The sequence below is a fragment of the Nomascus leucogenys genome, chromosome 10 (assembly GCF_006542625.1).
Source record: "Nomascus leucogenys isolate Asia chromosome 10, Asia_NLE_v1, whole genome shotgun sequence".
Taxonomy (NCBI): domain Eukaryota; kingdom Metazoa; phylum Chordata; class Mammalia; order Primates; family Hylobatidae; genus Nomascus; species Nomascus leucogenys.
Genome location: NC_044390.1, coordinates 90,149,027 through 90,175,084, shown reverse-complemented (window position 1 = coordinate 90,175,084; position 26,058 = coordinate 90,149,027). Strand labels below are relative to the sequence as shown.

The 26,058-nt window shown below is 58.4% G+C and overlaps 1 protein-coding gene across 3 annotated transcripts in view; it reads left to right on the top strand.

Annotated features, from left to right (window-relative positions):
* The window catches only part of PITPNM2 (phosphatidylinositol transfer protein membrane associated 2), a 187,238-nt gene extending 161,615 nt beyond the window's left edge, over positions 1–25,623 (top strand). The window contains exons 7-26 of one of the 3 annotated variants that reach the window (XM_030821592.1): positions 3,522–3,830; positions 4,581–4,676; positions 7,921–8,025; positions 8,232–8,302; positions 11,531–11,778; positions 12,189–12,378; positions 12,521–12,640; positions 13,427–13,689; positions 14,098–14,276; positions 16,400–16,570; positions 17,170–17,313; positions 18,358–18,522; positions 20,218–20,366; positions 20,739–20,855; positions 21,180–21,296; positions 21,422–21,570; positions 21,651–21,800; positions 22,261–22,444; positions 22,526–22,654; positions 22,742–25,623. In XM_030821592.1, the coding sequence (XP_030677452.1) occupies positions 3,522–3,830; positions 4,581–4,676; positions 7,921–8,025; positions 8,232–8,302; positions 11,531–11,778; positions 12,189–12,378; positions 12,521–12,640; positions 13,427–13,689; positions 14,098–14,276; positions 16,400–16,570; positions 17,170–17,313; positions 18,358–18,522; positions 20,218–20,366; positions 20,739–20,855; positions 21,180–21,296; positions 21,422–21,570; positions 21,651–21,800; positions 22,261–22,444; positions 22,526–22,654; positions 22,742–23,065 (3,380 nt within the window). In that variant the 3' untranslated portion in view covers positions 23,066–25,623. Of the gene's footprint in view, positions 1–3,521; positions 3,831–4,580; positions 4,677–7,920; positions 8,026–8,231; positions 8,303–11,530; positions 11,779–12,188; positions 12,379–12,520; positions 12,641–13,426; positions 13,690–14,097; positions 14,277–16,399; positions 16,571–17,169; positions 17,314–18,357; positions 18,523–19,117; positions 19,280–20,217; positions 20,367–20,738; positions 20,856–21,179; positions 21,297–21,421; positions 21,571–21,650; positions 21,801–22,260; positions 22,445–22,525; positions 22,655–22,741 lie in introns of all 3 variants that reach the window. The other 2 variants (XM_030821594.1, XM_030821593.1) reach the window with 2 other exon arrangements.
* Positions 25,624–26,058: the final 435 nt, after the last annotated feature.

The following is a 26,058-nucleotide window of genomic DNA, read 5'->3' as shown; positions in this document are numbered from 1 at the left end:
ACACATCACACTTGTCACGTAGGCTTATGATAACCCATGAGGGTAGGCATTGTCACTCCACTTATGCAGGAGGAAGCAGAGACCCAATACTGGGGCTGAACCAGTCTGCCTCCCATCCCAGCCACCCTTGTCCTGAATTAACATCCTCTTGTTCTTAGCATCAGTGAGGGAGGTGTCTCACTAGACAGCCACGTTCAGTGTTAGGGCTGCGATCCCAAGGGAAGGGTGGGTGTATACCCGAAAGGGTTGGGGTCCAAGGACGCAGTCTTCCACTTGGAGAAGCGGAGACGTGGACACGGCCTCGACGGGTGTGATGGTGTCACCACCTCCATCCCCAGGGCAGAACCCTCAGACACATTGTCCACCATTCTTTTTCCAGAAGGGCTGCTGTGGTGTCAGTCAGCAGCTGGGAGAGGTGGCAGGAAGAGAAGGAAGCTGTTCCATCCATTGAAAGGGATGCATTCCCGCAATCCATCTCTCTAACCCCATGGGAGCTTAGATTGGCCCAAACCTGCCTCTCTCCATTACCCAGGGCTCACAGACTGGAACCGGCAACCCCAGTGCTGAAGTCCCAAAATGGGAATGGTGGTTCTCACTTCCCAGGGAATATGAGGAGTGGAGGAGCATGTGGGCAGGACTGGGAGGGGCTCCCCGATCCTGGGCAGGGCGTCCCCTACCGCCCTTCTTGACCTCCAGGAACTTGAACACATCAGCGCTGGTGACTCATCCCACCCTCTCCTCAAGGCTTCTCTAGGTTCAGCCCTGCACAGGACACCCAGCAGACCTACGAAGGCTGCAGCTCCTGGCACTCTGTCTCTGTGGGTCCCCTTGGCCCTCCCCAGCCCTACCCAGCAGCTGAGATCCTGGCCAAGCTGCAGAGACTCCCCAGCTCCCTGAAAGTCAGTTCTCCCCTCAGAAAGCAGGAACTAGTGGCTGGTGGGAAGAAAGAGGACAACTTTAGAGTCCAGGCCTGACTCACGCGTAGTGGCTCTGTGGTCTCTCAGCCTCACTGAGTTTTGCTTTTCTCTTCTGTAAAATGGGTGTAATGACACCAATCCTATCGGAGTGTTGTGGGCCGAGATCGTGGGTTCAGAACCGAAGATGGGGTGTGGCACATAGGTGGGGCTTGATGACAACTGTGAGTACTAGTCCTATAATATCACGGGGATGATCTCGTGAACTCATGTGAGCTGCGCTGGGCTTCTGGGGACCTTGAGGAGGCAACTCCTGGGGGTTGGGACAGCTCTCAGCTGTCCTCATTACTGCCTGGCCCCAGATGTAGTGCATGTCCCAGCCCTTCTGGTCACCCCAGGAGGAGGCATTTCCCTATATAGGGTAGAGCAAGGGATGCAGCCCTTCTTGGCAGCCCTGTGAGGCCAGCAGACAGTCCCAGAAAAGGAAACCAAGGCTCTTCAGTGTGCCACACCTGAGGCCACCCCTGGGGCTTGGGCAGGGGACACAGGACTCCATCCCACAGAGAGGTCTTTAAGAGTGGATGGGATTTAGAAAGGAAGGCTCAGCAAAGCCAGAGGTGGGAAGTGAGGAGGCAGGAAAAGAGGGTACACAGGAGACCAGCCTGGGAGCCTGGTGTGGCCCAACTGCTTGCAAAGCCGCTCAGCATGCTCTAGGGGAGGCGGGGGTACATGCCCTGAGATTGCTTCTCCCAGGTTTGTCCCCTGGAGAAATCCCCATGCCTGTTCTGGAATGTTCAGAGCACCAGGTTTGTGAAAGCAAAATGGAGAAACAATGCAAATTAGCCAAAGGCCTATTGGCAGGAAAAGGAATCAATGAAATGTGGCATTTCACACGCACACGGATGCCACACAGTCCCAGCTTGATGAGCCAAAGCCCCCACGCACTCATCCATGGACAAAACTCACCCAGAGAAGCAAGTGGCAGAAAAATACAGCGTGACACGTAGATGTGAAATTCAGCAACAGCCACACCAGCCTGATACAGTGTGCAGGAAAACACATCTGTGTGCTGAGACCAGAAGGCAAAGCGCATGACAAGCAAAATTCGGGGCCAACTATCAGGGGCCGGGCGAGTGAAGGGCTCCCTGTCGCTGGTGATGGTGTGTTTCTTCGCCGGGGCTGTGGATGTGGATGTCTCATTGCTTTTTAATGTTTTTTAAACAGCTTTATTGAGGCATAATTTTAGATACCATATGATTCACTCATTGTAAGATAACAGTTTGGTAAGTTTTAGTATATTCACAGCTGGGCACAACTTCAGAGCATTCATCACCCCAGAAGGTCCTTTGTTCCCATTTCACTGTCATCCCCATCCCTCCCTGGCCCAAGGCAACCCCCAGTCTGCTTTTAGTCTTTATAATTCTATTATGATTATTATTACTATTTTGAGACAGGGTCACCCAGGCTGGAGTGCAGTGGCATGATCATGGCTGACTGCAACCTTAAACTCTTGGGCTCAAGTGATCCCCCCACCTCCAGCTCCCAAGTAGCTGGGACCACAGACACACACCACCACGCCTGGCTAATTTTTTTTTTGTCTTTTTTGGTAGAGATGGGGGATCTCCCTGTGTTGCCCAGGCTGGTCTGAAGCTCCTGGCCTCAAGCCATCCTCTCACCTCAGCCTCCCAGAGTGCTGGGATTACAGGTGTGAGCCACCATGCCTGGCCCTTTAATTGTTTTTTATACTTTAAAAGGTACATATTCTTTACTTTATTCTACATCTTAATTTATATGTGTAATATATTCTTATATATCTCACGTGCATAATATATTCTACTAAAAGCATTTAAACAAAACAAAACAAAAAAAAAACAAAAGAAAAGGAGAACCAACCCAGTTTGAACTTGAACTTGATTTTCCATGGGAAATTTAACAGGAAAAATATACCAGACACTGAGACAGGAGACTCTCAGGAAGTCCTATTCTACCTCCCCTGTGGCAGGAATCTCCCAGAAAATTAACTGTGGCTTCTTATTTATTTATCTATTTAGAGACAGGGTCCCACTCTGTTACCCAGGCTGGAGTGCAGTGGCACAATCATAACTCACTGCAGGCTTAAACCCCTGGGCTCAAGTGATCCTCCCACCTCGGCCTCTAGAGTAGCTGGGACTACAAGCACACACCAGCACACCCGGCTAATTTTTTTTAAATTTTTTTTTATAGAGACAGGGTCTTGTTTCGTTGCCCAGGCTGATCTCAAACCCTTGGACTCAAGCTGTCCTCCCACCTAATCCTCCCAAAGTGTTGGGATTACAGGCATGAGCCACTGCGCCCTTCCAACTGTGGCTTCTGACTGGACACATTGCCTTGGGAGGCCCCTCCACTCTAATTATAGAACCACTATGAGCTTGTGAGACTATCTGTGAGCCAGTCCCCTTATTTTACAAATGGGGAAACTGAGGCACAGACAGGCAGTGACTTTAGTTTGACCTGCAACATGGGTGCAGCCTCCCAAAGCCCCTGCCTGGGCCCCACACCTCCGTGCAGGCTCCTGCGCTGACCTCCCTCCCCTCGTCTCTCTCCCTCTCTGATCCCCATGGGGCACAGGACTACGGAGGGTGATGGTGCGGGCTCACCGGCAGGCCTGGTGCTGGCAGGACGAGTGGTATGGGCTGAGCATGGAGAACATCCGGGAGCTGGAGAAGGAGGCGCAGCTCATGCTTTCCCGAAAGATGGCCCAGTTCAATGAGGATGGTGAGGAGGCCACCGAGCTCGTCAAGCACGAAGCCGCCTCGGACCAGGCCTCTGGGGAGCCCCCGGAGCCCAGCAGCAGCAACGGGGAGCCCCTAGTGGGGCGCGGCCTCAAGAAACAGTGGTCCACATCCTCCAAGTCGTCTCGGTCGTCCAAGCGGGGAGGTGAGCCCCTGCGCCACCTGCCACCCACACTCAAGGTCCCTCCCCACAAGGCAGCCCCACACACTGCTGGATCACTGCACCTCCTCAGAGTTCTTTCCCATGGACATTGAGGCACCAAGCCCAGAGGGAGTCAGAGCCCTGGGCTAGTCCTCCCACACGGGGAAGCCTGGGCCCTGCCCCAGCAGGCTCCCCGACACTTACCCTCCATGCCCAGGGAAGACAGTGCTACCCATAGGAGCCAGTGGAGGTGGCTGGGCTCCTGCAGCGCTGTGGAGGGGCCACCCCTCCTGATGGGGACCTTGGAGACTTCAGACCCTGAGATAAAGGATCAACCCAGGCATCCCGAGTGGAGTCAGCTTCTCCAGCAGGCAAACCTGGCTCACTCATCTCCTGCCTGGGCCCTGCTGTGGCCAAATTTCAGGAGTTTGCTCTTGGTCAGACTCAGGTCAGAGGCCCAGGAGTGGACCCAGGCCTGTCTGACCCCACGTCCTGGGCTTATGTCTGTCATGCTCTTCCCCACCCATGCTCCCCGGGACATGACTGCCTTGTGCCAGGCGGACAGGAGGTGAGCCTAGGCCGCTCCCCACTCATTTACCCACTTCATTCTCTTCTGAACCTTCCTGGCTCCTGTGGCAGCCTCTGTGATGCCTGTCAGGCCTGTGGGTGGCCCTCCCTGCCTCCTGCCGGCTCGGGGCAGCCTCTGGGCCCTTCCTCTCCAGTTGGCGGTCATTCTGAGGTTTTGCCTTCCAGCGAGTCCTTCCCGCCACAGCATCTCAGAGTGGAGGATGCAGAGTATTGCCAGGGACTCAGATGAGAGCTCAGATGACGAGTTCTTCGATGCGCACGGTAGGCAGGCAGCGCCCTGCAGTCCTTGGGGCCTTCCTGGGCGAGGTGGGGAGGGGTCTGAAAGGGCTTAGGGTGTGGGTGTGGACTGATGCGGGTGTTGCCTGTTACTATTCTATATCTGGTCCCTACAGCTGTGCTGTCCCAGGTGGACAGCCTGGTGTTTGGGGCAGTGCATAGAGGATGAGATGAAGTCATCTTGTTCCTTTGAGTCTGGGGTCTCAGGACCTGATATCAGGATATGCTGTGGGCCTGGCAGATGGGGCCTGCACTCTTGAAACCCCAAATAAGGATATGCCATCAGACTACGGCTTTATTCCGTATGTGAATTTATTTCCATGGAAGCATAACTTCTTTTAATTTTCTAATTTTTTGTATTTACCTTATTTTTTCTTGATTAAATTAATACCACATCTAATGTAGGCACTTTAGAAAATGCAATAAGCAGAAAAAGTGAAGTGCCCATTTTCCCACTAGTCCCAAAATAAGCGCATGACCATACAGCAGATGCACCACCTGTGCCAGGAAGAGGCATGCATACAGCGCTCACCTGCTTGGTGCCCCAGCCATTCCTCTCCAGGAAGCTGGAGGGGCCAGCAGGTGTAGGAGTTGGGGGCTTGGGTCCCTCTGCAAGCCAGTGGCTGAGCCAGCCCAAAGTTCACACAGCAGGTCAGAGACTCAGAAAGGGACGGGGGCGAGCCCATAGGCACTCAGCAGACACAGGCAGCACCAGATCTCATGTCACCACTGTGGCTTGGAGGGGCACAGGAACCACATAAGGTGGCATTTTGGTTAACTGGCCAGCTGCCCTCAAGGGAAGGAACCTGGGGAGTCAGTGTCCAGGCAGAAGAAAGGTGCCTGGTTTGGCCCTGGGACTGGAGGACCTGGAATGGTGGCTGGGAACTCCCGAGCTGGCCTCTGCACCAGGGGCCTTGCCCAGGACGGAGGAGGGGCCTCTTGGCGTCCCACCCCTCCCAGGTGGCTCTCTGACCCTGATGAAAGGAAAATACATATTTAACATAGAAAAAGCTGTAAAAGAGACAGCAAAGCAGGAAGTGCCAGGGCAGCAGTGTCCTGGGGAAATGGGCCCAGGAGCCCATCCAGGACTGGAGGAGGGCCGGCGAGTGCCAGAGCCAGACAGTAGCCACGAGCCTGGTGGACCTGGGCAGAAGTTCTCAGAGGAGCAGAAGCAGGCGTCTTGGAGGCAGTGTTCATAGCAGCACTTCTTATGAAGCTGTGCTTTTGTGGAGGGACAGGGAGAGACCTGTTAGAGGATATGAAATTATATCTAGATAGGAGGAATGAGTTCTAGTTCTATGACACTGCAGGATGACTAGAGTTAACAGTAATGTATTGGGCCAGGCGCAGTGGCTCACACCTGTAATCCCAGCACTTTGGGAGGCTGAGGCAGGTGGATCGCTTGAGCCTAGGAGTTTGAGACCAGCCTGGGCAACATGGCGAAACCCTGTCAATACCAAAAATAAAAAAATTTTTTTAAACCACAGTAATATATAGTTTCAAATCACTGGAAGGTGGAAATTGAACATTCCCAACACAAAGAAATGATAAATATTTGACATGATGGATATGCTAATTATCCTAATCTGATCACCATACACTGGTGTATTGAAACATCACTGTGTACCCCATGAATATGTACAATTATGATTATTTGTCAATTTAACAAAACAGGAACTGGGTACAGTGCCTTATGCCTGTTATCCCAACACTTTGGGATTGCTTAAGCCCAGGAGTTCAAGACCAGCTAGGGTAACATAGTGAGAACTCGTCTCTACAAAAATAAAAATAAAAAAATTAGCCAAGTGTCGTGGCGCATGCCTGTAGTTCCAGCTACTCAGGAGGCTGAGATGGGAGGATCACTTGAGCCCAGGAGGTCAAGGCTGCAGTAAGCTATGACAGCCTGGGCATCAAAGCAAGACCCTATCTCAAAAAAAAAAAAAAAAAAATATATATATATATATATAAGAAATTAAAAATGGCGAAGAGAAATAAAGTAAATGTAGCATTTTTTATTTTTATTTATTATTTATTTGTTTTTGAGACGGAGTCTCACTCTGTTGCCCAGGCTGAAGTGCAGTGGTGCAATCTCAGCTCACTGCAATCTCTGCCTCCCAGATTCAAGTGATTTCTCATGCCTCAGCCTCCTGAGTAGCTGGGACTACAGGCACCATGCCTGCCTAATTTTTGTATTTTTAGTAGAGATGGGGTTTTGCCATGTTGGCCAGGCCGGTCTTGAATTCCTGACCTCAGGTGATCCACCTGACTCAGCCTTCCAAAGTGTTGGGATTACAGATGTGAACCACCACCCCCGGCCTAAATGTAGCTTTTTTTTTTTTTTTTTTGAGACAAGAGTTTTGCTCTGTCGCCCAGTCTGGAGTGCAACGGCGCCATCTCAGCTCACTGCAACCTCCGCCACCCAGGTTCAAGTAATTCTCCTGCCTCAGCCTTCTGAGTAGCTGGGACTACAGGCGCGCACCACCACGCCCGGCTAATTTTTGTATTTTTAGTAGAGACGGAGTTTCACCATATTGGTCAGGCTGGTCTTGAACTCCTGACCTCAAGCAGTCCACCTGCCTCAGCCTCCCAGAGTGCTGGGATTACAGGCATGAGCCACCACGTCTGGCCAATATAGCATTTTTTAAAAAAATGGTCAGGAACATCAGCTGATGAGTGGATAAACAAAAGGGGTGTGTCCATGCAATGGACTGTGGTTCAGCCATAAAAAGGAATGAAGCATCTGACACACACTACAACATAGAGGAACCCCAGAAACCCTATGCTGAGTGCAAGAAGCCAGACACAGGACCACATAGTGTATGGTTCCATTTATAGGAAATGTCCATAATAGACAAATCTGTAGAGACAGAAAATTGGTTGGTGGCGGCCAAGGGCCAAGGAAGGCAAGACTGAGGCCTCACTGCTCCCAGGTATGGGGCTCCCATTTAGGGAGGTGAGATGTTCTGGAATTAGATAGTGGTGATGGTTGCACGGCATTGTGAATATACTAAATATCACTTTATAAATGGTGACTTTTCTTATATGAATGTTACCACTATTTTTTGTAATGGTCAGGAAGAAGCCCAAGGTGTGGGGCTGTGTGGCCGTCCTGTTGAGGAAGGGTCAGAGCAGAGCCAAACACAGGGGTACTCAGGGGTGTCCCCACCTCGGGAAGCCAGGCCTCCCCACTGTTCCCAGTCCCACCTGAGTTTCCCTCCTTCCTCTTCAGAGGACCTGTCCGACACAGAGGAAATGTTCCCCAAGGACATCACCAAGTGGAGCTCCAATGACCTCATGGACAAGATCGAGAGCCCAGAGCCGGAAGACACACAAGGTCAGCAGGTCTGGGGGTGCTGCAGAGCCTGGGGAGGGCGGCTGCAGGGCTTCAGCCCCCTCCTTTCTGATCCAGCTCCTGCACAGTGCTGGGCATACATGGGGGTTGGGGACCCCCAAGCTCCCCTCGTCACAGTTGCAGCCTCCGTCCGGTCGGCCAGGTTAGGCTGCCCCTCAGCTCACAGCACGGCTTCTGTGTTGTTGCAGATGGTCTGTACCGCCAGAGTGCCCCTGAGTTCAGGGTGGCCTCCAGCGTGGAGCAGCTGAACATCATAGAGGTGGGTGCCCGAGTGTCAGAGGGACAGGGGCACAGCCACCAAGGGAGGGGCAGGGTGCAGAGGAATAGTCTGAGGGGTTACAGAGGTGGAACTCTGGGCCTGGCAGCCTCACCTCCACGCCTGCCTGGGTACCGTCCGGGGAGAGGCCTGGGCCTCCTTTTTTGCTGCCCTGCTAGGAAGGCGCCTGTCGCCCTCTGTCTCTGAGGTCCCCAAGAACCAGGGACTACAGACAACCCCTGAGAAAGCCTTATCCAAGCTCCACCCATGGGAAAGTAAAATGAGAAACTTGTAAATTCCAGATCAAAAATAAGATCTTCACCTTGTGCCCAGCCTGTCTGCTGTCCCTGAAGATAAAAAGACGAAAAGGGAGGAAGCGACAGTCGTCTAGGCAGAAGTGATGTGGCCGTGGCCGACAAGATGGCCCTGCGGGAGGCAGGCGGAGCTCAGTGTGTCCAATAAAGCTGTCTTGGTAGAGCGCCTGTGTCCGCTTCGGGGGTTCTCTGTGGGAGTTCACGCCCCATCCTCCTCCACCTGCGGGCCGTCAGAGCTGTTTGCACTGGGACAGGAGCCAGGGCTGAGCTGGGCTGTCCCACCATCACCTGCGGTCACCGCACTGCTCTGGCCTCAAGCTACCTAAGGTGGAGGCAGCACCACTTCTGTGGGGAACTTGGGCCCCTGGGGAGTCTGGGGGAGGAGGAGGGACATCCACACAGCCTCCCCTCCTGTGGTTTTCTGCTTTGCGGTCTGACGCTGAGGTGGGCTTTCTAAAAGGGTCATGGAATAAGGGGAGTTGATTTCCAATTGCTGCTTAATGTCTAGATAAGCAAATGGATCCCTTTCCCCACCTGCAGCACACACAGCTCTGACGCCCCCCAGGGGAGGGGCAGAAGGGGCCTGGGGCTCTGGATCTGCCTTGGGGTGTGTGTTCAGAACCCAGCACTGATTCTGGAGCACCACCATCCAAAGCCAAATCCATTTGCTTGCAAGAACCCCCAAACCGGAGCCCCTGCTCCTTGCCTTGCGGAGACACTAGTAGGGGGATGCCTCTACAGCTACAGGGGGCTCAGCCCCCACTAGAGCCCAGGGCAGGGTGAATCCCTGTCTCGGGCTGAGGCAGGATGTCCCCTTGGAGAAAGCAGGCTGAGTGTAGGGAGGCTGTGTTCCAGGGGCCTCTGGGGGTCCCTGGATCATCTCCAGGGCTGAGCCCAGTCAGACAGGCCTATGCAGGATTCTCTCAGCCCCCAGTGCCAAGCCCTTCCCGTCCCCTGGTGACTAAGTACCACTGGATGTCACCTCCCTGTCCTGAAGGCTGGGTAAGACATTTCTTCCATAAGCCCTTCGCCTCACTGGACTGGAAAAAAGCCCTTGTCAAAGCCCAACAGGGCTCATGTTGTTCCCTCCTGCCCTGTGTTCGGGGCAGCTGGTGGCCCCCTCTGCCCTAGGCTGAGTGTGTTTGTGTCCAGGCCAACCAGTGGTGGCTAATCCCCATGTGAGGACAAGTGTCAGTCCTGCCCTGGCCCCTGGGAAGAAGAGAGAAGCCCGTGGCTCCTCCTGGGGTGAGGGCAGCCCAGCCTTCCTCCTCCAGCTCAGCAGCACCCACCAGGCTTCTTGCTGCTCAGTGGCTCCTGGCCCAGCCCATCCATTCCCTTGCCCTTCCTGGTGCCCACTTTTTTTTTTTTTTTTTTTTTTGGAGACAGGGTCTCACTCTGTCACCCAGTTTGCAGTGCAGTGGCGCGATCTCGGCCCACTGCAACTTCTGCCTCCTGGGTACAAACGATTTTCCTGCCTCAGCCTCCCGAGTAGCTGGGATTACAGATGTGCACAACCATGCCTGGCTAATTTTTGTATTTTTGGTAGAGACGGTTTTGCTATGTTGGCCAGGCTGGTTTCAAACTGCTGGCCTCAAGTGATCTGCCTGCCTCAGCCTCCCAAAGTGCTGGGATTACAGGTTTGAGCCACTGTGCCCAGCCACCTCGTGGCCTCTTAAGTCCTGGATCCAGCCCCTGCCCTCCCCACCCACCCAGCCTCTGTGTTGGCACCTGGGTCCTGGTGCTACCCCTACCCCCTGGCCAGTTCAGGGCCAGCTGTCCCCACCACAGGCCCTCTAGATGGCTTTGGCCGCTTGGTCTGTCTCCTCGGGTTCTTGGAGGCAGGACTCTCCCTTCAGCTCCCTTCCCTGCCCCCACACCCCAGACATCATATGGACACAGCAAGTACTCATCAGTGGCCCCTCTCGGGCCCTGGCCCTGCTGCTATCCTCCGGTCACATACCAGAAGCTTGGGGCAGGGGAGGGTGACCTCTGGGGACAGGGCCACAGCCTGGCCTGGCAGGAGAGTGCTGAGTAGTGGCAGAGGCTTCAGGTTCCGGTCCAGCCTGGCACCGACACGCCATGTGATATTAGCCCAGTCCCCCAGCCTGGAGCAGTTCGCAGCCCTTGCACAGGTGTGCAGGTCTAGGGTTTCACCTTGACCTCACAGGCAGGCCTGGCCTGGCAGGAAGGTGGGGTCATTACCTCTTGAAATCTGATCAGCCTCCTCTCTAAGGTGCTGGGGCTCCGTCCCCACCAGGACACCTCTCCTTTTGGAGACCCTGTCTTAGAGGGAGGCCAGGAATGGCAGGGCCTTAGGGTGGGGGCCTGGGGAGAATGACTGGGGGGAGAGCTCGGAGCTGCAGGCAGAGTAGCTGGGGTTGCCGCCCACCCAGGCTGTGGATGCCCTGACCCCAGCCATTCTCAGGTGACCTCTGTAACTTTGAGCTGGTGGTGGCCCTGTCTGCTCAAGCCAAGACAGACACACACAGGGCAGGCAGCCCCCAAGGCCAAGACCAGGCTGAACCTCTCTGCCTCCCCCTAAAGCTGGAAGCCCCAGAAGCCACTGCCTGGGCTCCCTGAAGGAAGCAGAGCTCGTGCTCTCAAAGGAATGGACTCCCTCCCTCCATGTCCTCTGTGCCCCTGGTCAGGGTGGCAGACAGGAGCAGGGCTGCAGGAGGAGGAGTGGACAGGCCCACCTCCCTGCCTCCTCCTGCAGGCTCCAGTCCCTGCAAGGGTCCCAGGGGAGAGGTTGAGGCAGCCAAACCCAAGGCTCCAGGACTGAGTAACCAAAACTGGGGTCCTCAGAGGGAGCAGTTGGGCTGCGTGTGACAGGCACACCCCCACCAAGGGTGACAGAGGGGCCTCAGCAAGGAGCTGGGTTCCCTGGGGAGCTGACACTGTCCCCTAACCCATGCAGGACGAGGTTAGCCAGCCGCTGGCTGCACCGCCCTCCAAGATCCACGTGCTGCTACTGGTGCTGCACGGAGGCACCATCCTGGACACGGGCGCCGGGGACCCCAGCTCCAAGAAGGGCGATGCCAACACCATCGCCAACGTGTTCGACACCGTCATGCGCGTGCACTACCCCAGCGCCCTAGGCCACCTTGCCATCCGCCTGGTGCCCTGCCCGTCTGTCTGCTCTGACGCCTTTGCCCTGGTCTCCAAGTGAGTGGCATCTGCCCTTGACTGCAGCCTCCACCAGTGCACTGTCCTCCTCCCACCCCTGGGCCTCAGGTGGCTCCCCAATTTCAGGACTCCTGCCCCGATGTCCAGACCCACCGGCCAGCCCCTTCTACCTGGAGGTGCCCAAACATATACATGCAGGCTAAGCCTCGAGTCCCAGAAGGGCTGGGCCCATGGCTGAGCCTTCGTTTCCAAACGTGTAATGTGGGGATATTGGCCTGCCTCTGAGACATGGGGTCTTACCCACCCTGGTCCCCCAAGCCTACCCAGGCCCTGGCTGGGAAGGGTCCTAGTGTATGCTGAGTCCATGGCTGAGACTCAGGTCAGGGGAGAGGGGCCCTTTGGGCTGAGCTGGAGCCGCCTGCCCTCTCTTGACTGGCCCCTCTCCCCAGCCTCAGCCCCTACAGCCATGACGAAGGCTGTCTGTCCAGCAGTCAGGACCACATTCCCCTGGCTGCCCTCCCCCTGCTGGCCACCTCCTCCCCCCAGTACCAGGAGGCGGTTGCCACAGTGATTCAGCGAGCCAACCTTGCCTATGGGGACTTCATCAAGTCCCAGGAGGGCATGACCTTCAATGGGCAGGTGAGTCCCGGGGAGGTTGGGGAGGGGAGGAGATGGAAGACCCTGTAGGGCAGGCTGGCCTGAGGGGGAAGGTGACGGCCTCCCCAGCCTATAGTCCAGCGAGTGGGTGAATGGCTCAGGCCTCTGGCCCCTCTCCCTCAAGGTCTGCCTGATTGGGGACTGCGTCGGGGGCATCCTGGCATTTGATGCCCTGTGCTACAGCAACCAGCCGGTGTCTGAGAGTCAGAGCAGCAGCCGCCGGGGCAGCGTGGTCAGCATGCAGGTACCCAAGTGGGGGCCCAGACAGTCCCCAAGGCCTGAAGCCTCCTGCATGCCCCCAGGGTCACTGTCCTGCCTGTTCCTGCACCTGGCCCCAGGCTGTGTCCACCAACCAGAATGCTGGCAGCACTTCCTGAGTCCAACTGGCTTGGACTCTACCCAGTTAAGCTCTGTTCATTCAACAAACATTTTCCAAGCCCCTGAACCCCAGCCCTGCTGTCAGAGCTTACCTCCAGGGCAGGGGCTGTGGAGGGGTTGGGGGTGCAGGTGAGCTGAGGAAGCCCAGCCCATTCTGGCAGAAGTGCCTGGGCCCTGAAAGAGCTGTAGCAGTTTTTCTCACAATCTCTCCCCCCTCACCCCTCCAAAAAAGGATGGGAAGGGCAAAGGTTGGCAGCACAGGTGCCCAGAGGCAGCAGGGCAGGTGCATGGGGGCAGGGGAACAGCTGCTACGTGGCCAAGCCTAGGAATGCGTGTGGTTTCATGAGCCTGAACCAGGGTCTGCACTGTGGGCAGTGGGGTCTGGTTCCTAGGAGGTGGGATGGGCGACCCATCTCTGCTTCCCTGCCTCTGCTGCACAGTGGCAAACAGCCTGCAGACCAGTGAGGTCCAGGGTGGCTGGTGGGTGGGAGGACGGAAGGGAACAGGGGCCCTTCCCTCTGGTTTGGCGAGAGGCCGGCTGGACAGTGGCCGCTGGGCCTGGGGTTATGAGGGAGGAGGCAGCTTCTAGGACACTGGAGAAGGGGTCAGGCCAGCGGCCACCCGGCAGTGAGACTCCACGGGGCCATTCCAGGACAACGACCTGCTGTCCCCGGGCATCCTGGTGAATGCAGCACACTGCTCCAGTGGTGGCGGTGGTGGTGGTGGCAGCAGTGGTGGTGGTGGCAGTAGTGGTGGCTCCAGCCTGGAGAGCAGTAGGCACCTGAGCCGAAGCAACGTCGACATCCCCCGCAGCAACGGCACCGAGGACCCCAAAAGGCAACTGCCCCGCAAGAGGAGCGACTCATCCACCTACGAGCTGGATACCATCCAGCAGCACCAGGCCTTCCTGTCCAGGTGGGCGGGGCTGGGGGCTGGGGCTCGCCTCTGGGTGCTGGAAGAGGCTCCAAGAGGGAGGAACATCCCCCGTGATGGCCAACAGGAGGCCCAGGCTCTCTGCTTGAGGTTCCGCCAGCCTGAGACCTGGGATCCCAGTCTGGGCCCAGGAGAAAGTGGCTTATTGGGTGCCTTGTCTCATATACACCAAGGGCCATCTTGGGCCTGAGGGAGCAATTTGTCTTGAGGGTGAGGGTGGGGAATGGCAGAGTCGGGGGCAGAATGGACCAGGGGCAGGTAGTCCAGCTCAGGGCTGTCCTGAAGCCAGTGGGCCCCCGAGAGAGGTTGGGACCTGCTGCCACCAGCGGTGTCGTGGCAGATGATGGCAGCTGCACCCACATGACAGCTAAGTCTTATTTGGGTCTGCAGCCTCCATGCCAGCGTGCTGAGGACTGAGCCCTGCTCACGCCATTCCAGCAGCTCCACCATGTTGGACGGCACAGGTGCCCTGGGCAGGTTTGACTTTGAGATCACTGACCTCTTCCTCTTCGGGTGCCCGCTGGGGCTGGTCCTGGCCTTGAGGAAGACTGTCATCCCAGCCCTGGATGGTGAGAGCCCAGCAGGGGCAGGATGGGGGGTACATGCACTGGGTGCGGGGGCGGGGGTCTCAGTGGACCCCTGTGACGAGATCATGGCCACGTCCCAGGCCTGTTTCTGCCCTCCTTCCTGTCTTCCCCACCAAGGGTCCCTTGCTATCCTCTGCTCCTGCTTCAGCAGCTCAGTCACTGGCCGTCCATGACACCTGCTGTTTCATTTCATCTCCGGGGTGCCTGTGGGAGCTGAGGCTCAACCCCTAGATGGGAAAGCTGAGGTCCAGGGAGAGAAGGCACCACCCCAGAGTCAGATGGAGACAGACCCAGCCTCCCAGGTCCAAGGTTCTCCCATAGAGAGAGATGCAGAGGCCAGGCATCCCCAAAGCCTCCTGGGTATAGTGGGCTCCCAGCCCTGGAGGGGCCACAGCTGTGCCTGTGCGTCTCTGTCTACCCAGGGAAGGCAGGCCAGCGGCTGGGCGTCATTGGAGCAGCAGTCCCTGCCCTGTACCCTGGGTTCAGCCTGCAAAGCTCCAGGAGCCACACAATCCTGAGAGTAGCAACACGTTACACCCCCAGATGACAGAGGGGGGAAACTGAGGCTCAGAGAGGTTTAGATGCTTGCCAAGTGCTAGGTTAAAAATGCAGACCTGGCCGGGCACGGTGGCTCATACCTGTAATCCCAGCACTTTGGGAGGCCGAGGTGGGCGGATCAGCTGAGGTCGGGAGTTTGAGACCAGCCTGACCAACATGGAGAAACCCTGTCTCTACTAAAATTACAAAATTAGCCGGGTGTGGCGGCACATGCCTGTAATCCCAGCTACTCGGGAGGCTGAGGCAGGAGAATCGCCTGAACGTGGGAGGGCGAAGGTTGCGGTGAGCCAAGATTGTGCCATTGCACTCCAGCCTGGGCAACAAAAGTGAAACTCAGTCTCAAAAAAAAAAGAAAAAAACATGCAGACCTCTGGACTCAGCACCCAAGCCCCTTCCCCTTCCATAAACTGGCGACTTCAGCACTGCCAGGAAGAGAAATGGGTAGCTTTAAGGGGACCCCAACAACCAAGGCAGCCCCATGAAGGGCATCCCTGTGCCCCATCCACTGCAGGCTCTGAATAGCCCCACAGAGTCCCACACAGGTGCATGGAGACTTACGGGCAGTGCCGTTGTGGTCACATTATGTGTCATTGTGAAAAACCAGAACCAACTTAAATGTCCATCTATGTGGAGGGGGCTGGTTAGATAAATTCTGGCACAACCACACAGTGGAGTACCCGCCTCCACTGAAAAAGAGCAAAGAGAAGTTACACGTGCTGACGTGAAAGATGCCAACATTTTTTGTGTTAAGCGGGAGGAAAAGGCAAAGTTCAGAAGGCATAGCATATGTTCCAGTTTATGTCCCTCTAAAAGTGAGATACAGCACTAATAATTAACACAACCTTGCATTCACATGATCTCCTTAATTCCATGACATGGTTGGAACTGCTGCCCCATTTGACAGAAGGGGAAACATTTTCCGATACAGGCAGGGCAGGGCTGCCTTAGCCAGCACTCGGTGGTGCTCCCGCAAGGTGAGCTGGAGCTGCAGGGAGGTCTGGGGTGGAAGGGGTTTCCACCATGTGCCCTTCATCATATGCTCTTCTGTACTGCAAACCACCTTTTACCACAATCATTATAAATTTTGCAATGAAAAAAAATTAGAGGTCAGGTGTGGTGGCTCATGCCTGTAATCCCAGCACTTTGGGAGGCCCAGGTGGGAGGATCACTTGAGTCCAGGAGTTTGAGACCAGCCTGGATAATATAGCAAGACCCCATCTCTACAAAAAATAAAATAAAAAAGCTAGGTGTGGTGGTGCACACCTGTGGTCTCAGCTACTCAGGAGGCTGAGGGAGTAGGATCACTTGAGCACAGGAGACTGAGGCTACAGTGAACCAAGATCACACCACTGCCCTCCAGCCTGGGTGACAGAGCAAGACCCTGTCTCAGACAGAAAAGTGACAATGACCCAAACAGGTCCTAAATGGATAGAGACACACCCGCCGTCTTATCCCTAACAACCCAGTGCCCAGTTCCCAAATTTCCCACCCCTGCCCCTGCTCCTCAGGGCCAGCCCCAGCTCTGCAGCCAACACCCCCACCCCCAGTTTTCCAGCTGCGGCCGGCCTGCCAGCAAGTCTACAACCTCTTCCACCCCGCGGACCCTTCAGCTTCACGCCTGGAGCCGCTGCTGGAACGGCGCTTTCACGCCCTGCCGCCTTTCAGCGTCCCCCGCTACCAACGCTACCCGCTGGGGGACGGCTGCTCCACGCTGCTGGGTGAGAGGCACATTCCGTCCCGCTCCTCTAGGGGAAGGTGGGGTAGGCGTGGCTCCCTGGCTCCTAGGTCCTCCATGCCACGTGGTTCTTCCCCAGGTGAGAGGGACAGCCTTTGCTGAATGCCTCTCGGAGGTGGACAGCTGTTGGGGGTGGGTGGCGGGGGTGGTGCATCCCTCCGCACTGATCCCTGTGAGGCACGAATGATAGTTCCCACCTTTCAGAGGACACAGGTCAGGGCCTTGTTCCAGGGTCCCCAGAGCAGGGAAAGGGCAGAACAAGACCAGACTCCCCTCTCCACAGCTGAGCTTCCATCCCAGCAGAGACAGAGCTAAGGACCCAGCAGGGACCCTCACTGAGTAGGGGGCCTGGTTGGCTGGGTCCCATCATGGCAGGTGGCTGGCCCCGAGACAGGGTGCAGGAGATGGGTTGGGGCAGGGGAGGTCCAGGTAGGCTTGGCCCGACCCCTGCCCCAGCGTGTGTCCCAGCGTCTTGTCATGTCCTGGTCCTCGAGGAGCCCTGAGTCTCTGTGTCGGAGCGTGTCTGGATGGCCCATGCAAGTGTCTGTTCTTGTCCTCTGTTCTCTCCCCGTCTGCCTCCAGTCGAGACCGTGCAGAGAAACCCCGAGCTGGTCCTGGAGGGCGGCCCCCTGGCCCCTCTCCCCCACGGGGACGGCTTCCTGGAAACCAGTATGCCTGTTCCCGCGCCCACCTGGCAAGACGGGCCCCGCCCGGGCTGTGCCGAGTGTGTGTACCCTCCCCTGCTCGTGGTGACGTCTGCTTCGCTGGTTGACCCAGTCCTCAGGGACACCCCCCAACCCATGCCCTCCTTGGCCACTCACAGTTCATGGGACCTGGGTGGTGAGGAACAGAGACTTGGGCGGGACGGCCCTGGGGAGCTGGTGTCAGTGCCTCCTCCCTGCATATTGTGGGCCAGAGGCAGGGCAGACCCAAAGCAAAGGGGCGCAGCAGCTCAGAGACAGCAGAGGCCGTCTCAGGGCCACACAGCAAGTCAGTGACAGTTCCAGGGCTCTGCCAGAAGCAGACTGAGGCTTTGAGCCAGCCGGGCCCACCCCTCACCTGGGGAAGCTTCCGGTCCCAGCGAGGGGTTGGATTCCCCAGGGCCCACTCCTTCACTCTCTGAGGTCACCCAGGCACCTCCTGTACCCCGTCCAGGTGTGGCTTGTCTGGCTGAGCCCCATCCTCCCTGTTCTGTCCTGTCTTCAGCCTGGGCCTGGGTGAGCCTGGCTTGAGCTCCCAGCACCTGCCTTTGTCCCCAAATGCCCATCAGGGGCTGCTGGCTGTGGCCTGTGTGAGGGACGCCCAGGGCTTGCCTCTCTCTGTGCTCTGCATGTGCAGGGCATCCCCAGGAAGCCACCCATGGCACCTGTTGTCAGCGCCCTGCAAACCTGGGTGGAGCCGCTGCTTCTGCTGTGGGCTGTGGGTCAGGTCAGGCCAGGCTGAGCTCCGGAGGCCCTGGAGCCACTGGGGTGCTGGAGATAAGCTGAGGGGTGTGTGTGGGGCAGGAGGGTAACTGAGGTTGAGCCCAGCTGCCACGCCTCCCTGCCCTGTGTCTGTGTCCATTCGTCAGTCCACCCTGCCCCAGCCCTCCTCCTCACCTGCTAAAGCTCTGGGCCCCTCCCTCTCGCGGCCCTGAGCAGGTGGCTCTGGCACAGCTGCTGCCCGGCCTCCAGCTAGGTGCACACTGGACCCTGGCGCACTGGCTCCCCCACTGCTCCGGGGCTGGGCAGGGCCTCTCTTACCTGGCCTCTGGTCCCTGTCCACCTGCAGCGGATGTGCTCCAGACCCACAATGCGGCCTTCCAAGAGCATGCCGCCCCCTCCTCGCCCGGCACTGCCCCTGCCAGTCGTGGCTTTCGCCGAGCCAGTGAGATCAGCATCGCCAGCCAGGTGTCAGGCATGGCTGAGAGCTACACGGCATCAAGCATTGCCCAGAGTGAGTATACCAGGCCCCTCACCCTCCTCACTTAGCCAGGGCCATTGTGCCCACAGGGGACAGCTGCTGGCCATGTCTAGGAGCATTTCTAGCTGATGAAGCTGGGGAGGGATGCTGCTGGCACCTGGTGGGTAGAGGGAGGGAGGCTGCTGGGCACCTGCAGTACCCAGGCCAGCCCCACAGCAGAGACCGGTCAAGTCCAAAGACTCTGCAGTGTCCAGGCTGAGAAGCTTCACCTTCTCAGGATTCTGGAAGAAGGCGCATTAGGAAGGGCCCCGCCTTCCTCATGCTTGGCTCCTGCATGAAGCCTCTTGGTGCTTGAAGCACAGCCCGGGTTCCCTTCTCAGTCCCTGCCAGGTGGCTGCCCCCCGTGCTGGGCCAGGGATTCTCGCAGCTGCGGTCAGCGTGGCCATGCAGGGGCTGAGGCTGGGGTGGGGGTTGCTGGCAGCTGTGTTCATCCGTGAGGAGGGCCAAGGGGCCTGCCCTTGATAGCCCCAGGCCTGGCACTGTCCCAGTGTCCTGCCTGGCCCCTAGTAGACGTGGCAGCGCGGTCGCCCCCTGCGTGGCTGAGCCATCCATTGCTCTTGCTTCTCAGAGGCCCCCGATGCGCTCAGCCATACCCCCAGCGTCAGGCGTCTGTCCCTGCTCGCCCTGCCCCACCCTAGCCCCACCACCCCTGGCCCCCAACCTCCAGCCAGGCAGGCAATCCCCGGCCTGGAGAGGGCCCCTGGCCTCCCTGAGCTGGACATCGGAGAAGGTACCACCCCACACACTTTCCCCTCACTAGGGCTGGGCAGGGCCTCTCTTACCTGGTCACTGCTGCTGAGCACCCCTCACTGCCAGGCTCTGCCCACCTGGACCCCCGCTTCGGCCTAACAGGGAGCTAGGGGCTGGGCTGGGAGGACTTGGCCATCTAGGGAGGAGGTGGGACCTGGTGGCATTGTCTGGTGGGTTGGGGGACTGGGGACCCCACAGAGCTGGAATGAGGCCAGATGAGGACCAAGGAAGCTCTGAGGAAAGCTGTGGGCAGAACCTAGGGAAGCCTGGACCCATAAACCAGGCCCTGCTGCTGGGCGCCTCCTACAGACAGCTCAGGGGGCACTTTACAAGCTTGTCTTGTTCAGGAAGGTTGTCTGCGCCCAGCCCCTAGTGGCAGAGCCAGATGCACCCAGGACCATCCTTCTGGAGGCCCAGGCTTCCCCACCCACACTGCTGTGTCTCAGGGCTCGTGGGGTGGCCCAGGTGTGAGGAGGGAGGCACCCTTGCCCTGGGGATCAGGAATTGTAACCCCACCTCTGTGCCGCCTTTCCCAGCCTTGAGGCCTAGGGGGAAGATAGGAGAACAGGAATGGCCCAGAGAGGGCAGCGATGAGGTTGCCACAGGGCAGAGGGTCACCAGAGTCAGCAAGGGACCACGGACAGCTGGTACCATCCCACAGATCCCGACTGGTCCCCCAGCGCAACCGCAGGAGCCCCTCAGCAGGGCTGGCACTCACCACTGTCATGGGTCTGCATGCTTCTGCCTGTGCTCCCTCCCGCTTGCCTCACTCACCCATCCTGGGAGAAGACTCACTTTAGGCTACAGCTGGTTGGGGGGGTCTGTGCTGGGCTGAGCAGGCCAGAGGGGCCAGGTGACCCTTCGGGGTCCCTGTCTGGGACTATACAGCCCCAGCCCAGTCACGGCCCCTCCTGGCAGTCGCTGCAAAGTGGTGGGGCCAGAAGCGGATCGACTACGCCCTGTACTGCCCTGACGCCCTCACGGCCTTCCCCACGGTGGCTCTGCCTCACCTCTTCCACGCCAGCTACTGGGAGTCAACGGATGTGGTCTCCTTCCTGCTGAGACAGGTACCCGGGGCCTGGGGCCTCCCAGGAGGCCCCTGAGTGACAAGACCCATGACAGGGCCCCATTTCACAGATGAGGGGACAGTGGGTACTCCTCTCCAACCCCATCAGATCACAGAGCTAGCAAGACGAAGGCACCTTTATGCTGGGGTGTATTCAGGCTTTTCAGGACATTGGGATGGAGGGAACATATCTGCACATTCGTCAGGTGAACGAACAGGGATCTGAGGGCTACTGGGCAGACGGTAGTGGGTTGAAGAACGCCCCCTACAAAACACAGCTCCTCTTGCTCCCGGGTACTGGGCCTCCTCCTCCCAGGGCAGGAAGCCCCAGGGTGGCATCTGCCCCACGGCCTGCCCTGTCCCCTCTTCCCAGGTCATGAGGCACGACAACTCCAGCATCTTGGAGCTGGATGGCAAGGAAGTGTCGGTGTTCACCCCCTCAAAGCCAAGGGAGAAGTGGCAGCGCAAGCGGACTCACGTGAAGCTGCGGGTGAGGGTCCCCCAGGCGCCCAGGCCCCCATGCTGTCACCAGCCTCCGTGTCCAGATGAGGAAACTGAGTTGCAGGGAAGCCTGCAGTCTTATGTACCTTCCTGGGCCATGAGGCTGGAGCTGTCAGCCCACTTCACAGACAGGGAAGGCAGCAAGGCTTCCTAGTTTCTCCAAGGCCACGCCATCGTGTCTGATCCAGACTGAGACATGGGCTGCGCAGCTCACAGCTCAAGCCTGCCCCTCAGGCCCACAGAACTTGAGCAGAACACAGGGACCCGGAGTGCCCTCTGACCCCCTGACCTGGGCTTGCTGCTCCCTCCACAGAACGTGACGGCCAACCACCGGATCAATGATGCCCTCGCCAATGAGGACGGCCCCCAGGTTCTGACGGGCAGGTTCATGTATGGGCCCCTGGACATGGTCACCCTGACTGGGGAGAAGGTAAGGACATGGCGGGTAGGGGTAACATGGAGGGACTTTGGGGAGCTCCCTGCTGCCCTCTGGCCAGGGTGCAGGGGGTGGGGAGGCCAGACACAGCCAGCCTGTGACCAGCCTGCTGGGCCCAGGTGGATGTGCACATCATGACCCAGCCGCCCTCGGGCGAGTGGCTCTACCTGGATACGCTGGTGACCAACAACAGTGGGCGTGTCTCCTACACCATCCCTGAGTCGCACCGCCTGGGCGTGGGTGTCTACCCTATCAAGATGGTGGTCAGGTATATGCCTGCCCTGGGAGGGCGGGATAGGCAGGGCGAGGCTCTGGGTGGTTCTGATGAGCACCCCCACTACCTGCCAGGGGAGACCACACGTTTGCCGACAGCTACATCACCGTGCTGCCCAAGGGCACAGAGTTCGTGGTCTTCAGCATCGACGGTTCCTTTGCCGCTAGCGTGTCCATCATGGGCAGCGACCCCAAGGTGCGGGCCGGGGCCGTGGACGTGGTGCGGTGAGTGGTCCGGAGGGGCACAAAGGGGCTGTAGCAAGGTGGGTGGGCTCAGGGGCTCCCGCCAGCCAGGTGGAGGAGGACAGGGGAGCCTCTGTGGAGGACGCCTGGCTCGGGCACTGGGACTTAAGGACCTCAGTTCAGAGCCCGGCACCCCCAATTATTAGCCGTGTCACCTCGGGCAAGCGATGTCACTTCTCAATGTCGGCTTTCAATTCCCGCATCTGGAAAGTGAGGCTGGTAAGCCAGGGACACCGCAGCAGGGGCATCTGCCGCCCGGTGTGAGCACCCGAGGGCCTGCTGCAGCACCGTCATTGTCACCATTGTCGTCGTTACTGTCTGAGCTCAATCAGAGATGTGGTTTCCAATGGCCCAAGTGGGCCCTGGCTGGGCAGGAGACAGGGAGGCCTAGGAGGGAGGAAGGGGTGGCCATGAGACACCCAGGCCTGCCCCTCACCCCCAGGCACTGGCAGGACCTGGGCTACCTCATCATCTACGTGACGGGCCGGCCCGACATGCAGAAGCAGCGGGTGGTGGCGTGGCTGGCCCAGCACAACTTCCCCCATGGCGTGGTGTCCTTCTGTGACGGCCTGGTGCATGACCCGCTGCGGCACAAGGCCAACTTCCTGAAGCTGCTCATCTCCGAGGTGGGGCCTGGGAGGATGGGGCAGGGCAGGGGTGGGGGCAGAGGGATCATGGTGCCTGTGCCCATGCCAGTCTCCCCACAGCTGCACCTGCGCGTGCACGCGGCCTATGGCTCCACCAAGGACGTGGCGGTCTACAGCGCCATCAGCCTGTCCCCCATGCAGATCTACATTGTGGGCCGGCCCACCAAGAAGCTGCAGCAGCAGTGCCAGGTGAGTGGGCGCATTGTGGGGGTGGGTGCAGGCGGGCAGCTCGGGGAGCCCCAGCCTGTGACAGCCCCGCCCTCACTGACCCCGCAGTTCATCACGGACGGCTATGCGGCCCACCTGGCGCAGCTGAAGTACAGCCACCGGGCGCGGCCCGCTCGCAACACAGCCACGCGCATGGCGCTGCGCAAGGGCAGCTTCGGCCTGCCCGGCCAGGGCGACTTCCTGCGCTCCCGGAACCACCTGCTTCGCACCATCTCGGCCCAGCCCAGCGGGCCCAGCCACCGGCACGAGCGGACACAGAGCCAGGCGGATGGCGAGCAGCGGGGCCAGCGCAGCATGAGTGTGGCGGCCGGCTGCTGGGGCCGCGCCATAACTGGCCGCCTGGAGCCGGGGGCGGCCGCGGGCCCCAAGTAGGGCACCGTGAGTGCAGCGCGGGGTCTCCATGGTGCTAGGCCAGGGTGGCCAGCCCCGCCAGGAGGCCTGGCCTGGGCACACGCACAGACGTGGGCCTGGGAGATTGTCCCAGGGCCTTGCGGAGGACACGGGCCGCGCCACACAGTGCTCCCTGCCCTGCCTCATGTCCTCGGGCCTGACGGGTCCGGCTTGTCATGGAAGCTGGCAGGGACCACCAGCCCCAGGATGGCAGAGGGACCAGAACTCCCCATTCAGACTGGCCTGGGAGGCTCTCCCAGACATTTTGCCCTGCGTGGATCTCCAAGTGTCCTGGTGCCAGGTGTGGGCCCAGGCCCAGCCTGCCACCTCCCCATCCACTGGCCACCTTCACTCCCAGGTCCCCTCCCATTTGGTAGCAGCTCCAACAGGGGTCCAGCCTGCATCTTGTTAACTCGAGTTTCTCAACTGTTCAACCTCACTGGTTTTGCACTGATTTTTGAGAGCGGAGACCCATTACCACCTCCTGTGGCTGCAGCCCCGTTGACATGCATGAAACTCAGTACCTGCCGACCCAGGACCTACAACCACACTGAAGGCTCCAGTGCGGCAGAGCCTCGTGCAAGCAGGAGAGAAAGGCCGTATCTTAATTTCTGCACCCCAGACCCCTGCCCACCTGTCTGCCTGCCCCGCCTGGAGCCCAGGCCAGTGTTGTTTCCAGCCTCAGGCCACGGGCTGGACAGGCCTGGCCACCTCTTCAGCTCCCTGCCATCAGTCAAGGCTGCCCACCCACGTTTCTACGCCTTTCTACTTCTCAATCTGATTTCTATGACGTTTTTTTAAATGAGCAATCCTTGGCTGCTTCCTTTTCTTAACTCTTTCAGTACCGAGAGCAGCCCCTCCACACTGAAAACACCCAGCACTGTGACGGAGTCCAGCCTGGTTCTGGGTCCCGTGGGCCCTGCTCCTGCCCACTTAGCGAGGCGTGGGCTCCTTGCCTCACCTGGCCCCGGCAATCCCACTGAATTTCTACTCTGGGGTGGGTGGGGCACACACTTCGGTTTTTTTAATGCCAATTCCGTTTTCATGCCGAATCTAAGAAGCCACAACTTGCTTTGTCAGCTTCAGGGCAGGCAGCCATGACTTCATTTCTCGCCTGAACAAGGACCATGCTGTCCTGCACGCTGGGTCTGACCGTCTGCCCTCTCTCCCCAGCACCAAGCGTGACCTTGGCTGTGGCGCTCAACGGCCAGCTCCGGCGGCCCCCCTGCTGCTCCTCAGCTTTCCCGGAAGTGGGAGAGCCTGCCTGGCCTCGGCCTTTGTCCAGCGACCAGGCTCTGTCCCCGAGAAGCTACGGCTGACCTGGGTCTGATGTTGGGACGCATGGACCGGGCTGGGGAGGTGCACAGTGATGTTAACTTTTTCCCGTGTGTAGATATGTACAGCCAAAGGGTCGTGTAAATGTTCTGCAAAAGTGGGTCTATACAGAGTGAAAGCTATTTATTTTGTGCAGAGAAAAATGTCTGGAGGGATGGAACCTTCAGGGTTTATTCATATTTAAGATGTAGCTTTTTGTTGTTGTTTCAGGCATTATATATAAAGCAACGATTATTTTATGGACCAAGTTTTCATGTAACTGTTGCAGTGAAAGTGCAATATCTGACCCCCCTGCTCCCAGCGGGAAGTTGCCTGGCCCGACAATCACAGCCCCGGTCAGGGGCCCTGTGGCCAGTGCCTCCTCCTCTCTTGGCCCCACCTCATCCTGTCTTGCCTGCTGCCTCGGTGACCAGCCATCCAGAGAAGCACCTGGAAGAGTCTCGGGCCCTCCTGCAATAAAGGCCGGGAGGCCCTGTGGGCAGTGGGCTCAGCCTCTCCCCAGGGGGGCAGCTCCCCTACGGCTCCTCGCTCCCCGCCTGCCTGCCCAGCCGCCAGCCATGCCAAGGACAACAGCAATAGTCCCCTGGGGCTCTCCCAGCGGCCCTCAGCCATAGATGGCAGGGTGGGCAGCCTGCCCCCCATGGGAAGTCTCTTCTGTATCCAGGTCTGCTTTCCACCTCCCTTCAGATTCCTTTTTGGCACATTCTCCTCTTGAGGAAGCACCAGTCTTTCTGAAACTAAGAGAGGGACAGCAATGTCCTTTAAAAATACCAAAAATGTTTACAGAGTTGGGTGCTGAGCTGCAGGGCTCAGGCCTGACCAGTCATAACCAAAGGGTGAGGCAGGCCTTGCTGACTGCCACCCCCCAGGCCTGTTAGAATAGAAGCCTTAGTCCCACTCCCACCACACCCCCAGGCCCCAGACCCCACCACCTGCCTTCTCTTTGATTTCTAAAGAGGGATTCAGCAGAGACCCCCCCACCCCTCCCTGGCTCGGTCTGAGTCCCACTGCCTGCCCCATCACAGCCTTCACGTCTCAGCCCCTCCCATCTGGTCTGTCCGTGTGCCGTCTGTCTCTCTGGGCCATGTGTGAGCCGTGTCCCCACTCTCCCCATCCGTCCCTGCTGTCCCCGCATCATTGGGCCTGAGTGTGCTCTGTATACAACGTCATGTCTGTTACACCAATTAAAGAAGCGGGAAGGCTTCCTTCTGGATCTCTTTACTGCACTGGCGACCGTGGGGCATGGTGGGATGGGGGCATGGAACAGTAATGCTAGTGACACTCACAGTGACGCCAACACATTAGTGCGGGGCTGACTCTGGGCCTAGTCTGCTTTTAGCTCCTTCCTGGGATGGAACTCAGTTTGCCCTCACAGACCCCAGTGAAGCGGGTGCTGTGAGCCTCCCTGCCTCAGAGTGGAAGACACAGCTGGGCAGTGGGAGCCAGGACTCCCACACAGGCCACCCGGCCCCAGCACCTGGCTCTGCACTGTTGTGATCTGTGGAATGAACACGGCAGGGGAAGCCATCTCTCTCCATGCCTGAGTGCATAGCATTTCAGAGCCAGCTCTCTGGGTTTGGGGTTCAGCTGGCATGGGGTCTGGTCCAGGCAGGCTGACCTGAAGATGAGGAGGGCACAGG